The sequence below is a fragment of the Bactrocera tryoni genome, chromosome 4 (genome assembly GCF_016617805.1).
Source record: "Bactrocera tryoni isolate S06 chromosome 4, CSIRO_BtryS06_freeze2, whole genome shotgun sequence".
Lineage (NCBI taxonomy): Eukaryota > Metazoa > Arthropoda > Insecta > Diptera > Tephritidae > Bactrocera > Bactrocera tryoni.
Genome location: NC_052502.1, coordinates 28,397,191 through 28,413,931, shown reverse-complemented (window position 1 = coordinate 28,413,931; position 16,741 = coordinate 28,397,191). Strand labels below are relative to the sequence as shown.

General features: G+C 36.8%; 1 protein-coding gene and 1 long non-coding RNA gene across 3 annotated transcripts in view; one reads left to right on the top strand and one right to left on the bottom strand.

Moving 5' to 3' along the window:
• Positions 1 to 16,741, top strand: part of LOC120773841 — a 306,574-nt gene that overhangs the window by 107,038 nt on the left and 182,795 nt on the right. The window lies entirely within an intron of this gene.
• Positions 1 to 16,741, bottom strand: part of LOC120773840 (LIM/homeobox protein Lhx1) — a 162,830-nt gene that overhangs the window by 2,760 nt on the left and 143,329 nt on the right. The window contains exon 6 of one of the 2 annotated variants that reach the window (XM_040102969.1): positions 549 to 822. In XM_040102969.1, the coding sequence (XP_039958903.1) occupies positions 549 to 822 (274 nt within the window). The remainder of the gene's footprint in view (positions 1 to 548; positions 823 to 16,741) is intronic. The other variant, XM_040102970.1, reaches the window with a different exon arrangement.

Here is a 16,741-nt window from a genome sequence, read left to right as displayed (position 1 = left end):
CGGTATTATTCGCACGTAAATCGGTTTAAATCCAATCGTTCGGACCGATTATGTTGAGAATATGGTACTATCATTTATGGTCTGGTCTGGTCTTTGGATCAAAACCATTTCTATGTAGTTTAGCAGACATTTTCCGAGTGACACCAATACCAGAGTTCCTTTAAAGGCTGTCGAACCTCGGTAGACAGCCTCTCTGAGTGGATTGCAGTGAAAAAAATTCTCATAACACCTACTGCAGCTTAAGACTTAAAGTATCTTAATTTACACTAAAAACAAGATAAGACGATCGGTGGATCATCTTACAAAGGCTAAAGGGTCTGTTAAACATAAACGGTACAACAACTAAAGAAATAGAATTAAAGTTGTATTTTCCCCAATGGCTTTAGTGATTTGTAATATTTACTATTTTTCTTGGAAAGTAATACGATCTCTTAGCTTTTTATATATCTTGCCCTCAAATAAACTTAATCAACTTTGCACTCTTGCAAATACATACGGAAACGTAAATATATCACTAATAGATAATAAAATTAAGAAAAATTACTTACAAAACCTACCTGGTGTATTGAATGGCATTGGTCCACCCGGATGTCCTGGAAAGAATGGCCCGTCATGCGGATGAAATGGTGGACCACCATAGCCAAATTCGAATTTGCCATCAGCCGCGAAATAAGGGAAACCAGGACCATCGTCCAGACCACCAGGTGAGAGATTCATGGGGAAACCGCGCATTTTACGCGCACCGCCAAAGAACGGTGGACGTCCCATGCTGGTGATTTGTTTCATGCGTCGCTCCTTGGAACGTTTGTTCTGGAACCAAACCTGTGGCGGCGAAGAGAAGAAAAAGAAGTGGAAAGCAATTAAAAACTAAGTCAATGAAACTGGTTGCAGGTGGTGAAGGCTTGAGCTTAGAGCAGCAGGCAACGACACACACACACACACACAAATACTTGGAAGAAACACATAAGCAGCAGTTGACTTGCTGCATAAAAAATACGGCGGATATGTGGTCCTTGCGGTCTGTACGGCCACATGGTCGCACTCGGACGGCTGCTATTAGCTGCCTGACTGTTATGAATTAGTAATGGCACATCGGGACATGGGAAACCACATTAAACTACGCGCGCTTACAACCTCTAAACGGAGGTGTAGAGTGAGGGTCTTTTATGCTTGCCCACCTCGACATTCAAGCGCAAACATTTATGTCTATGGATCCTTTATTTTTTGCCATTCTTATATTGTTTTTTGTTTCTGAGCTTTATAAAGCTTGTCTTGGCTTGCTTTGTTGTTGGTGTTGTTGCTGTTTTTGTTTATGCACTTCTTATTTCACTATGGACTGTTTATTTGCGCGCGCCACAAAGCCAAGCACCACCAAAGCGCTCACACTAACCAAACAAGCCGGACTCGGCCCAACTGTTGCGGAGCGCCTGCCCGCCACATCCATGTCCAGTCCAAGCGCATACGCGCCAAGTCCATGTCGCACTCGTTGTCTGGCGTTCAGTCGAGTGTGTACGGCGTCGGGTCAAGTCAAGTGTGTTGGCAGGTTTATGCGCCAAATCGCTGAACTTGACCAACAATAAAAACAACTACAAGCGATAAAGTTTTAACAACAGCTATCTAGCTGGCAACAAGCACCAAACACATCAGCAACAATAACAATAACAACAGCGGTGGAAAGAGCAACAGCAACTATAAATGTGGCCATATAGCGTTTCTTATGTTGATCCCACATCATCAACGCTTGTGAGATTATAAAATTTTATGATCTTCCCAATCGGTTCGCATCGGTGCTGCCATAAATGTGTGCGTTTATCGCTCGACACTTTTTGTATTTATTGCAATTTGTTGTTATTGTATCGTTGTTGTTGTTGTTCGCCTTTGTATTACTGCTGTTGTTTCGCATTTATGGCCTGTTTTGTTGTTGTCCATTTTATACGGTAGGAAATACTTGGATAATTGCTCGCATTCAACATTCGCCAGCAAAGCAACAACAAACGGTCAAACAGTAAACTTGGCGCAGAAAAGATTCATTTTGGTTTTTCTTTTGAGTTTACCTTTTTCTTTTTGTCCATAAGTGCACTTCAGTTTTGACTAAGTATGGCTTGGTTATATGCATAGGTCGCCGTGGAACAAATATTTTTCGTAACGTTTTTTGAAGAGACTAAGTAAGTCCAAAATTACTTCATGTACCGCATAGAAGTTTTTACTCCATATTTCTACAAAATGGTTGTGCTAAAAGCACATTGCTTAAATAATATTATTTTCAAGCGTATCATGAATCACAAAAAAAGAAAAACATCGACATTATTCTCCTCTTCTCACTCACATACTAGCTCTCTATCTCTCTCATTTGCTCGCTATCTTTCTCTCTCTCAAGATTTTTCACTTAATTTCTTTTATTCTCTCTCTTACCCAAGCTGTATTTTGCACTTTCTTTCTAGCTCGAACACCATCTTTTTTTCTAAACCGAAAACTCTCTTTTTAATTCTCTCTCTCTAAACCGAAAACTGATATTTCTATCTTTCTCTCTTTCTCTCTAACTTGAAAACTATCTTTCTCTCTAACTCGAAAAATATCTCTGACCTGAAAGCTATTTTTTTGTCTCTTATTATCTCTCTCTCTCTCTCTCTCTCTAAACCAAAAACTGTCTTTTTCTTTTTTTCTTTCTAACTTGGAAATTATCTTTCTCTCTATCTCGAAAACTGTCTTTATTTCTCTCGATCTTTCTCTAAAACGAAATTATCTTTCGCTCTCTACCTCTAAATCTTTCTCACTTGCAAACTGTTATCTGTCCCTCTTCAAAAATTTAATTCTAAATTTGTGGACATAATTTGCCGTTATATTGTTCAAATGCCTCCGATGCGCAATACTATAATAGCTAAAAATACTTTTATGGCAGTCACAATCTAATAAAATTCAGGGCTACTTATAACTGTCTTATATGATGACCGAAAATATTTCAAATCATTTTTCATAGAATTATTTCTTTAGAAAACTTGACGCTTTTCTATTTGCTTTAGACCGTTAGAGACTTAGGAAACTGAAGACCGGACCACAGAGGATATAAATAAGGTAGTCTACTGTGAGTTTCGTTTTATAAACTGTCTAAAAGATTCTCCATACAATAATGGATCAAAGAGCGGCACCATCAAAATTTGAATTTTTTAATTTATCCACTGGATGCGTTCTTTCCTGGTTCCCGATATATTTAGAGAGAAGGAAAGTCTGTTAATAGTTCGACTGTGAACAAACCGATTTTGAAGTTTTTCAATTTGGTATATTATCTTGTTACGGTATTTCCACTACTTAACTTATTTTAAATATTAACACGTTATAGTGCTTAGGTATCAGAAAATTATTTGGAGATCCTACGAGAAAATCTCCATTTAAATATTTTTGTTTGATCTTCTCATTCTTTGAAATCGCATAGTTTTTCCTAGCAACCCCATTTCTCTGCCAACCATAAACCAAACCGCTGTTTGACCCCTAGCAGCCCACTGCCGATATTTTGCGATTTTTTACTGCTAAATTAGCGATCATGTCGGCTTAGTTTCTGTGCTGTTCGCTGCCGCCACAACTTCTTATTGTTCGCTCATTTTATGTGTTATGTAGTTCAGCGTGGTCTTTAATGTCGGCTTTTCGCTGTTTATATCTTTCACTGTTGTCGTTTTGTTTTTCCACGTCGTTTTCTCGCAGGATCCAAAGAGACGACGTTTGCCTTTTACGCGCACATTTGTTGGTTAACGACAGTGCGCCAAAGATTCTACCAAATCCGTATTTATGCGCAAAAAATTGCATATATCAAAATTTTAGTGGCATCTCCGAAAGCACCGTAGTACTTTTGGGTTTTCGCTTTTTGCCTTTGCTAGTTTATACCTTCATTCGCTTCTTTTTTAATATACGGTTACCTTTTTTGCGTTTAATATGCGCCACTGCGTGGAATTTTGAATTTTTCTCAATGAAATTTTTTGATTTATGTCTTTTGGCTTGCGAAAACGTCATTATTTTTATGCGTCAATTTTTTAATTTTTAAACATTTTTTTTTGCTAAGTTTTGCACAGCCGCAATGTGTCCACATTTGATGAATATGCAAAGGGTTCTTGTGGTAAACGACTTCTTGAAAGTGCCCACTAAACGCATTTCATTTTGTTGTTTAAATAGTTTCCAATGAAATTTTCGTTATATTTCGTTTTCCGTTTTTGATTTTTGCAATTTTTCTACCAAACTCTCGCCGAGTTTATGTTTTATTAGATCATATTTCCATGGTGCGCTGACTTGGCAGTCCATATATAATGTTTGCGGAGTTCATTTGAATTTTATTGTGCTAGAGTCAGAGTCGGCCTTTGTGTGTGTAGCTTTCGGCGCTTGCAACAATAATTGTTCGCGCCAAGGTGCTGCCAACACTTTTATTTTCGTGGGAGAATGACCGTCTGTCTGCATTTTTGCGCTTCGTTACTTAGTTGGTCTGTCTGTCTATCTGTCAGCTGTGCTACTTCCTGCTGTGCGCGCAGGATTGATGTGTATTAATATGTTCTCCGCTGCAGTTTTTGTTTTATTTTATTTTGGTTTTTAAAACCGTGAATAATTATTATTTTTGAGATGAACACTCGTAACGGTTTTTTAGTGCTATACGAGTTTGTTGAAAATTTAAGAATGAAACCAATGGTTAAGTGGTTTGTCTGATTAAAGTTCTTTAATATACGTTTCAAAAAGTGTCTTGGAGAGCATACTTGGGCAATTTTTTTCCTGAAGCTATTTAGTTTTTGAGGTAGCACTGTGAGATCTGTTTTTATCGTTTTAATTTCGAATATGTTTCACAGATCCATATGTTGTACTTTACATGTTTCGAGCTTCATGTTTTAAGTTGTCAACTTAGGCACGCTTTAATTAAATAATCGTCCTTTATGTTGCATTCGACCTCTCACAAATTTTTAATTTTGGTTCCCTAGCGCAATATATGTATATATGCGAAAAAGAGGAAAAGTGCTACGAAAGGGCGTTTAGGTAGGAAGTGCCTTTCTGATCCTCTACTAACGACAAGCTCTTTGTTAGTTTCTGATCTATTACCAAAGAGAGGTTTGCGCGTTCCAAATCAGACAAGTTTTGTGCTGAGAAATACTACTATGCCTACAATATACACCACTTGAGGTACGGACAAGCTGGTTGCTTCCATACATACGATTATATAATCTCTTAACCTAATTTATAATAGATTCATATTGTAGATTTCAATATCTTAAATATGTGCCGTAGAGAAGTGAAAAAGAAACCTAATCTTATAATTCCCTATTAACCAACTGAAATTTTATGTAACATAAAAATGTATAAATCTTTTTTAGATGCTGTAAAGGTGCTCTTGACAGTTTAGAGTAATGATTAACTGTGATAATCTTTGCTGACTTCATGTGTGAGCCGCTCAGAATATGTTTATGGGATACTGTTTTGCGAATCTGATTTAATTTTTATCTCATACAGTCTGTTGCCCTAAAAAATCGTATTCTAAAATGTCTTTAATTTTTATTTTGTTTCTCTTGTTTTTTGCAAAACTGAGCTACCTAATTTATTTTTCTTTTACCCAGGCTAACGGTGTTTTTAGTATTTTGGTATTTAAGTAAGTTGAGTACTCCACTTGTATTCGTAATAAGTCTTTCGGCTAGTAAAAAATAATTACTTACTAACTATTAAGCTTAAATATGTAGAATCTTTACTAAAGCGTGTGAAAATGAGTTATGATGGCTGTCAAGAAAGGGGTTTGACCTCACGAATGAGTAGTTATCCTATTTGACTTTTTTGTAATAAAAATTATGTTCAGTTTAATTAGAGAAACTATATAGTATACTATACGAGTAAGAAACCCCTGTTAATTTACGGACGCTTTCTTTTTTATTGCCTTGCTTCTACAATACAAGCAACTATTTTTAATTCCTTTTGAATTAATCATTTTTAGGGTATTATAATCAAGTTGGGGTGGAAAAAATAAGTTAGGCTCACAATTGTATTACCACTTTGTTCGTCTGCCAAATTCGTCTGGAATACTCGACAGGTTTATACGTGCTACAAGTCAAAAGACTTCGAACCTCAAACAAAAATATATCGTTTTACTTTTCTGTTGCTTAATTTCTTTTTCTTCTTTAATCGAAGACTAAACTTTTCTCTAGAAAAAGAACTTCTCTGATTTAAATATTGTTAGGGGTGTACAGGGGCTTACCGGTTTAAAATAAATCGAATTTTTCTTATTCTCTAAATAGATTCTACAACACCCTTAGAATGTTATCCTAAATTTTCAAGTTGATCCGAGTAATAGTTTCGGAGATAAAGCCTTGAGAACTTGTACGTTCGAGGCTAGCTAGGCTAAGATCGCCATTTTTAAGTGCGTTTTTCTTGAAACTGTGTTTTTAAAGTCTGTTGGCAAGATTCTCGAAAACTACTCAACCGATTTTCATGTATTTTTACACAGGTCTTTGAGATACAAATTTTAATAACTTGGACCAAGGATTTTTTTCGATTACAACTATTTGAAAAAAATGTCCCGAAATTTTAATTTTTTTGTGAAAATGTCTGCCAACAATTTTTAAGATTATTTCCTTCGTCCAAGTTCTAAGTTAAGGTTCTAACTAAAACACGTTATCCAGCCGAAATGGGCGCATCATTTTTCCGAGGGGTCGCTGTAAATGGCGTCGCAATGGCCGAGTTTAAAATATTTTTTCCAAAAATTTCAGTATTTCTTTGTTAATAGTGTATGTTTGTAACAATACAAAATTCTAATAAAATATTTAATTTTTTGTATGAGAAAAAAAAATTTGAAAAAAAAGGCTGTTTTTTACCCGAGGAAGCATATAAGCCCTTAAATAAATTTTAATTTTCATGTATAAAATCCTTATACGTACTAATTTCCATCAACAACAACATAAACACACATTTATTCACCACATCTTTTGATGTTTCATGAGCAGTTATTTGTAAAAGTAAACCTCAAAAACTCTGGCTGAAATGCAGCTGTCATGTTCAGTTTCATTTTCGATTTGACTTGTTTTTCACTTCGTGTTTAGTTGTTGTGTTCATATTTTTTTCTATTTTTTACAGCTGTCACTTAGCCCGTTTCGCATATGGTTTGCAGTGAAATGTCACTTTTGACAGTTCACTCGTTTGCAACGGTGTATTGCAAGCAAAGCGCGCCACAACCCGGCAAATGTGGGCTAAAAGCGTTGCCAGCAAAATTGTATGCAATGACAGTGTGACAGCCCGTTTAGATGCACCTGCTGCAGTCGCAGCAGCAACCAAATCAACTGATTGCCACAAAGCATACTCGTCACTTAAACATGCTGAATATTCTGCGAGAAAAAAGGCGTATATATGTATGTATATACATATATAACGATGTCAGCAATAACTGGTAATAACTCCTCTGCGCCGAATTGCAGCTACCCAGCCAATATGCGGCAGCCCCAACGACGGACCGACAGGCCGTGCCGAGCAAGCTCACTCACTGACTGACGGCATAAAATGTGGCAAAAGTAAATCACCAACAAAGTGCTGTGCTGTGCAGCGCTTCAAATACATTTTACCAACTTTGTTTTGTGCCGGAGCCCGGAATGGCTGACTGTTTCGTATTTGTATTTGTTGTATTTGTGTTCGTGTCATCCACATTTCAGGCTTTACGGACAGTTAGTTGTTGCAATCAAAAATATTTCAATTTATGGCTTTACATAAAATTCGAAAAGTAAAAATTATATGCTTTAGTGATAAAATAGTTGCAATTTGGGGCATATACCAAGTGGTGCAACAGTGAAACGAGCTTGCCGTTACCTATATATTTGCTTATATTCGCTCTTTGTTTGTATTTAATATGTTGCAATGGGGACAGCGAGTGTGTTTATGCATTTGCTTCGTAAAAATGTTTTAAATTTTTATACTTTTGTGAATCAGTGTCAAAACTGAGTTGTTGTTAAGTCAATACCACGTCTGTCATAAGCTTAAAATACTTTGATATTTTTACCTGGAATTTCAAGGCAACTCGAGAAGTTAATATTTAGCAAATCGAAATCATTTTTAGAGCATGACATTTGCAGATGCTCCAAATGGATTTTGTGTGTTATATTACGGCAAGTTTAAAAAAGTTAAATCTGTTTGAGGTTAAGTTGCAATGTCATGATAAACTACAGCGTAGCTTGCGCCCCAATTCGAAACGTTAAGTGAAGGCAAATTATAAAAACTTATTAACATTAAATGGGATATAATAGCTGATCAGAATTGAGCCGGACTGACAAAAAATACATTTTCAAGTATATTAATATAAATTTCTATTATCGCCTTCAAAATAGGATCCTGTATCTTCAACAATTTTTGGTTTTTTCGGTAACGGTTAATTTTTGTAGCGTCTTTCGTTAGATTATCTGAGAATTTCAATGGCATATTTATCAACCCAAGACTCGTCACCGGTAATGAAGCGTTAGATTAATGGTATGGTCTTCAGCTAAGCCAAGCATCTATTTTGCGATCTCTACTCGACTTTTTTGTTTAATTCACGACTGTTTGTGCGAGTCGGGCATTGTCACGTTTCATATCCAAAATGTGTATAGTCGATGCTAAAGAGAGATCCACTGCTATCTTTCTGATGGCAACACATTCGCATTCACTTACTACTTGTTAAAATTTTTCGAATTATCATCATTATAAAACAAAATTTGTTAAATAAATTTTTATTATGTTTTTTTTTTTAATTTTTTTATATTTTAGTTTTAATTTTTTTTTAATTTTTTTAATTTTTTTATTTTTTTTTTAATTTTTTTATTTTTATTTTTTTTTTTTTATTTTTATATTTTTTTATATTTTTTTATTATTTTTTTTATTTTTTTATCTTTTTTATTTTTTATATTTTTTTATTTTTTATTTTTTAATATTTTTTATTTTTTTTATATTTTTTCTTAAATTTTTTAATTTTTTTTATAAAAATCGTTGTACCAATATAGGACAATATAGGACATTTTTTTATCGATTCTGTTTGCATAGTCAAAGAGATCAGTTGATGTATGTAGTAAGTAGATCAGCTGAAAATAAAAAGTTAAAGCACCGTCTTCGACACAGTTTCATCCTAGTATTATCCCTAAGCTCTGAAAGTATTTCTATTTTTATGGATGAAATTCGATGATATAACGATTTCCTTCTTAACTGCCATGAAAAGAGTCACAACACCTTTGGTCACACTCTTTATGGCTTTAAATTAACCTAGCTTTAGCTCTCTGTGATGGGTTTAAGCCACTTGGTCGTTTTGTGTGGGTGACTAACCTGACTTAACTGTCTAAATCGATTGAGTAGAAATAAACCAATTTAAAGCCATTATAATGCTTTGTGTAAGAATCTCCATTCTCAAAGCAGCTAGAAAGCTGCAATCTAGGCTCTATGAGCTTCTCTTTCTTATCATTTTTGCAGTTATACTAATAACGCAACTGAGTATATGACGACCCCGCTGAAACCATTTTTGCTAGTCAGATCTTTGTTCAATCTCTCCTAAAGCAGCTGGATTCGTGAGTTCTTCGTCTCTAGCTAGTTAAAATACCATTCAATATATTTGCTACCTACGATCAAATGTTCCTATCTACGATAACATTTTTGCAAAAGCAAGAGTTTCGTTTTCGTTTCGTATTCGTTTGAACCCCTTTTAGCGATTTTCCTAAGATTTAGAAACATCCTAATTAGCCTCGAATCTCGTTTATCCCATTCCTCTGCTCTACTATTCATTGCTACGTGACATTGTTGTTTTTGTGGAACTGATTATAGGCCAATTTGCGGGTGGATCACTTTAAACGCCCCGCTTTGGCGAAAAAACTTGCAAATTATTGGTTAGCTTGTGAGTATGGGGTGTTTCGAGAAGGCTGCGCTTAAGACAACTTAGGGGCACAGACGTCATCTGCGAAAGCGCCTACTTTTACCGCCAAACCAGGTGCTTATTACGCTTCATACAACAAACCAACAACAACAATGTGTGTGTTGTTTTGCGTTTGCCGGTTGTCGGTTGTCGGCGACGTAGCTGGCGGCACCGGCGCACGGTGTGTGCCTCCGTTTAAATATAATTTACCATAATTTTCAACAGAAGAAGATAATAACAACAAATTTCGCGCAACATGCGTTCATTACACAAATACATACGCAGACTTCTTACTTGTGTTGTTGTTATTATTATGAACGCTGTCGCTTTGGCAATGTGTTGCTTGTCCCGGTCGCCGCGCTGCGCTGCGCCAAACAATAATAATATTGGCCAATATGCCAAGCGTAACCTGTAATTTGGCTAAATGATCGAAAATGATGTTCTGCAAACGATCCTTTGTCTTTGCGAGACGCGCTACTCAAAAACTCAAGCGACGAGCGATCATCACAATTCAAACATTTCGTCGAAGGATGTTTGAAAAAAATGTATTGAAATATATTGCTGTGCTTGCTGCTGAGTCTTGACCGAGAGACGGGGGGCGTGAAGTGGCAGTGCGGCAAATAAAATTGCATGCGCAGTCGAACAAGCTTAAAGTGCGGAAATAAAATATTAGCTGACATGAAACATGAGTGCCCGTTGTTCCGCAAACGCGCGTTCGCTGGCGGCAAGATCGGTCGGTAATGATCGACGCGTTCAGAAAGGCTACGACGGGGCTATGCAGTTGTATGAATGTGTGTGCAATGTAATTGCTGCTGACCATGTGTTGTTGTAAATTTTTGTCCTTGTTGTATAAGTGTTTTTTGTTGTTGTCGTTGTAGAAGCGGCTTTGTTGTTGTAGAAGTGCTTTTGTTTTTGTTGTTGTCGTTGAAGAAGTAGGTTTGTTGTTGTTGTTATAACAGTTTTGTTGTTGTTTTTTAAGTGTTTTGTTGTTTTATAAGCGTTTCTTATTGTAGAATATTCTGTTGTTGTTTTCGAATCATTTTTGTTGTTGTATAACTTGTTGTTGTTGTATGAATATTTGTTGTTCTTGTTGTTATATACATACATATTTGTTGTTGTTGTATATGAATTTGTTGTGTTTGTATACTTTCTTGTTGTTATTGTATGATCTTTTGTGGTTGTTGTGCCTTTTTGTGTTGTTTTACAACTTTTTGTTGTTTTTTTATTTGTTTGGAGGTTATGTAGCGCATTTGCTAATTGGGGCGTATAATCGCTTTCAACGCGCTCGAAAGCAATAATTTGTAGGCCATTGATGTATCTCGCGTACATACAGTTCTGTAGTCATGTTTAAGGGCATGTATAACAGAGAAAATTTTAACATTTTCATAAGCTTTTAAAGTGATGACGTCGATTATGCTTATTATGTCGAGCGCTAAGTATCAGATGATCGATCACAAAATGCATTAGGTTATTATTTTTTTATTGTTATTGTTGTTTTTGGAAGCGCAAGCTAGCGCACAGCTGCAGCGCTGCATTTAGTGAACGCGCTCCACCATTTTAGCCAATTCTGGGTTTCGCGGGGCAATTTAGTATGTAGTTAGTGTTGTTGTCAGCGCGTATGGATTATTTAATTGTTGTATGTTGCTTGCCACAATCGCGTTGGGTTCAACAACTTTCTGCGAATAAATAGCCACGCCGGTGTTGATCTCTCAACACTTTGCAGTCATAACAATCATCAGCATTTCCGCCGCGTGGCAAATGCTTTGAAGTGCTTCAATATATTTTGATATATATTTGTCTTATTTTGCTGCTACACCAGCAAATCTGTTAAGATATAAACCGTGTAGAAATGAGATTTTCAACCGATTTCTAATCACACACACACACACATACACACGTACACTTGCAAAGAGTTGTAATTGATTACACCATAGCATCATTAGTGTGTGCATATGCGCCCGTCAACGACTCAGCTCAAGCGAAAATGAGTTGAAGATAGATGAGAAAAAAGGAAGTCCATAAAACTATTCTTTTTTTCTGTTTTTGTTTTTTTTTTTTGTAATTTCTCTATCATTTTGCTGCTTGTATTTATCATTACTAATGCTTTAGCTACTTGTATCGATCATCTACGCTTCATAGTTATGCCATGAATTAATCGTCGACAAGTGGTGTAGTGTGGAAAAAATATATGCGATTCGCTACACCGCAAGCAAACACTTGGCCCCGCATGCTAGTAGCATTACTAAGCATGAATGATTAGCTAATCGCGTACACCGTTGAGCGTGCGCAAGCGCAGTGGCAAGCTAAGACAGCTGTGTTGATCAGCCGTCGACGCGGCTGCTGCGCCCGACACCAACTAAATATGTTCACTGCAAGCCTGTGTGCATGTGATTTGCGCAAAGCAGTCGCATTTATTGGCAGCTAACTCTCGCTAGTCAAATATTGTGCTTGCTTGACATTTAAAACGCTCGCCCAAATAATAGCACCCAACCAAACTTATAACCAATAATCATAAAAATCGAAAAGCAGATTCATAAGTAATTATGCGGCTATCAAGGCAAAGGGCTTTGAAGTCTATTTTGCTATGGTTTTGTGCAAGCAAATCGACCAGATGCTGTGGCCACGTTCAGAAGTGGCAAGCGCTGTCTTGTAATAAGCTGTAATAAGCTGTAAAATTAAATGGTTTACAAATATTAATAATACGGTTGAGCGGGTTGAAGTATTTCGCAAGCCAAATTGACAGCTGTGAATGTGGGCGCAACGAAAAGCTGATTGACAAGATAATATAGATATGGTTGCAGTGTCGTTTTGTGATTATCACTTGCATTTTAAGTGAAAAGTGGTAGAAGAGCTATTACACTTGATAATAGAGACAGTAGGAACATGATAAATACTAAGCTGCCACCAGGCCCGCAGAATGGGGGCTGACAGATCGAGAAGACGCAGGCATCCTAAAGGATGGCTTCATCGCTTGGTGCTAAGAACTGAACTCCTGCTATCGAAAAGAACCAAAACTGGTCTATGCGTGGGTTATCGGCTTACCAGTTTAATCTTACCTATTACAATGCAATTTTTTTTTATAAAAATAAATGTGTTTCTTGATAAAATAGGACCCTTCAACAATAAAGAGAGCAGCAGCTTTATACATTTTTGGTCTATTGCCAGGGAAGGCAATAGAAATTCCAGGTAAATACAGCTGAAGTTGGTGAACGGAAACGTAATAACGAGGTCGGGACCATTGATAATAAAGAAGAAGAACCACTTACATTAAGGCTACTCAGGAATGCGTCTCATCCCTGCCATGAGCGTAAAAGCACAGGAGGCAAACTACGTTTTAGTATCACGAAACGAAAGATACACACTTCAATTTAGATATTTAGCTTCCCCTGTCTTCACAACCATAACCATAATTTCAAAATTTAATGAGAAGCAAATCTTGAGAAACAATGGGAGAAAGTGTATAGAACTACAAACTTGTCTTCATACCAATATAAAAATTATTTGGAATTGAATTGGCAAACACATCTTGACCATTACTTAGAGGGTTACATGGGTTTACGGGTTTCAAAAAAATTATTTTTTTATTGTCGTATTAAATTCTACAACAGTTAACAATATTGTCATAAATTTTAAGTTGATCCGAGTAATATGTCCGGAGATACAGCCTTGTGAACTTGTCCGCTCGAGGCTAGCCTAGGCTAAGTGCGTTGTCTTTAAACGCGCTTTTCTCGAAACTGTGTTTTTGAAGTCGATTATTCGAGAACTAATCAACCGATCTTTTAGACATTTTACACAGCCTTAGAGATACAATTCTTAAAGACTTAGACGAAGAATTTTTTTTCGTTTACAACTATTTAAAAACAAATGTCGAAAATTTTCACTGAAATTTTCATTTGTTTACCTGCGCGGTCGCAAAAGCCTGTTGGCCCAAGATAGATCGCAGGAGATCTAGTGATTTCTTTGCCCTCAGGGCAAGGCTAGCCTCTCATTAGTATTGGGGCTCTTGACGGACCACTGCCCTATTGGCATACATGCTGTAAGACTGGGAATCTTACAGGACGCCGCATGCAGAGGCTGCTGGGAAGAAGATGCGGTAGAAACTAGCCAGCACTTCCTTTTGACTGCCCTGCTTTTGGGAGATCAAGACTTAGACACTTGGAGGCACATACCTTCAGACATCCGACCGATCTGGCGGGCGTAGAAATTAAGTGCCTTTGCAAATTTGTATTGGCTACTAAGCGGTTTGCCGATCTTTAAGTCCGAACACGGGAGTTCTATTTGCAATGGCTTCACACAGGACTACATTAGTCCAAGTGCAGCCATCTAACCTAACCTTCATTTGCTTTATAAAAATGTCTGCCAAAAGTCCAATTTTCGGTTTTTCTTTCTTCGTCGAAGTACGAAGTTAAGGTTTTAAGTAAAACACGTATTTTGCACTTTAGATGATCCTGTAAGGGGTCATCGTACCAAAGCGAGCGCATCTTTTTTCCAAGAGGTCACCGAAAATGGTGTCGCAATGGCTAAGTTTAAAATATCTTTTTCCCGAAATTTCAGTTTTTTTGTTAATAGTGTATGTTTGTAACAATAAAAAATTCTACTCAAATATTTTATTTTTTATATGAGAAACAAATTGTTTGTTGTTTTTTTTTACCAATGAAATCCATGTAACCACTTAAAGGAAAAATAATTTACGGGTGAACTGTGATCAAGAAGTGCCAGAAAGTAGGGGTTGTTGAGTTTTTTAGAGTAAGCAAAATGCATGTCCTTTCAAAAAATTTAAGACACAATAAAATATAATAAAATGGAATGAAGGTATCAAAAAATGTAAGGCCTATGACCTTTTACTCAACTAAAAAAGTTAATCTAATTTAATATTTATAAAATAGCCATTTTCTTAAAATATACACATTTTTAACGGTTTAATACCAAATGACGTAAATATATATAAAATAGTCAGCCCAGTACCGCTTGCTAGATCTGCGTAACTCCAAAAAAAAGTGCCACAAAAATTGTCTGTGTAATCTCAACCGGCAATTAACTGCAATTCAACCCGCAATTTAACCGCAACACGAGCGTTTTCGAAATTCAAAAGAGATTCTTTAAACGACGATATGTTAGCGTACAATATAATGAGTGTTTGTGCGTGCGTGTGTCTATGTAATAAGCAACAAATAAAAACAAATCATTAAAATGCACAAAGGGCAACTAATCAACGCATTTATGCTCAATTTTTCTTACTATTCAACAAATAGTGGATAATTGTTGGAAAAAACGCAAGCGTCAAGTAGCCGACAAAAGAAAGAGTAGGCAAAACAGATGGGCACACGGACAGACTGACAACGCGCCTCATCTTGGCTTGGATGTTGATGAAAAGAAGCCCACTTTGCGGCTAATAGTAGAAACAATGGAAACACGCGTTCCATTTCAACAACTCATCAACAGACGATTAATTTCATGAATTGACCACCTTTTTGGGCTGTCATTGCCTACCAATCGCCTACCGAAAAGTAGTGAGTTTGTAGAGTACTTTTAGCCAGGGCGGAGGTACGGTGCGTACTCGAATAAATGGGTTATTTAGGGAATATGATATTTAACTATATTTGGATGTATGTATGTATGTACGTGGTAGCGACGGCATTACTTTGATATAACCATGCTTCCATGGCGCATATTGCTGCCGGGGGTCGCCGCAGCTATACCGTCGGCACTTCTATTTTTTCGTTATTGTTGTTGCTCTTGCTTTGTTTAATAATATTGCTTATTTTATTGCCTTTTCATTTGGTCTACACAAATTTCTTAACTACCGCACAACGCCTACGCCTGCAATTCGCTACTTCCCTGCAGCCATGATGACTTGGCGTTAAGCGACAAGCGAGCGAAAGAAATAATATATTTGTATAGATTGGGAAGGAAAGAGGCGTTAACGCTGGCGCTATCGGTAAGAAGGAGGAAAAAAATACTTAAATATAGTATAAAGATACGCTGAGGAGACAAGTTGCAAGTCATCACCAGTGTTCAAGTAGCAAGTACAACTCTGTTTCGATTACAGTAAATAAAAAATAGCTGACAGCTACATGACAATAACAACAAAAAATACAATGACTATAACTCAAAACGCTTTTTTTGGCATTTAACGGCGCGCAGGTGAGCGGCGGTAGCTAAGCGCTACACGAGCGTGCAGCCGCTTTTAACCGCAATCGTGCCGTCGGTGAGCGGCAAAGCACAGCGCCACACAATGTTGAGCTTAGCTTAGCTTACTGCTTGCAGCACGCCCGCCGCTGCTGCATTTCAGAGAAGTTAATTAGCTGTGTTTATTGTTGTTGTTTAATTTTTTCATTTAAGTTGAAATTTACTTAAAGTCATGCAAATATTTTCGGAGGAAGTAGAAAAGCGTGAAATTGAAAAAAAAAAATCAAGTCAGGTTCTATTAAGTCCACACGCCGCGCCAAAACTTTACCAACAGACTCTTTTTCCGTAGCGATAGATTTCAATGAAATTTGATTAGCGCGGCGCCGATTAAAATTGGCTTTAGTTCGAGCCTGTGTGTGTTTCTTGACTGATACAGTGTGTTCTCAAAGTAATATATTATCTGGGCTCTGGGCTCCAATAGATCAATAATCCTTAATTTTTGAGATATCGATGTGAAATTTGCAAACGCCTTTTTCTCCACAAGAAGGCACTCATTTGTCGGAACCGCCGATGTCGGACCAGTAAAAGATAAAGCTGCTATACAAAGCGATCAATCAAAATCAAGTCTTGTATGGTAGACTTTTTCAGGCAAAGATTGTTGTCCAAGGTAACACTACAATCTTCGAAAAAATGGTTGAGATAACGCATAGTTGCCATACAAACTGGACGATCAAAATAAAGTCCTTG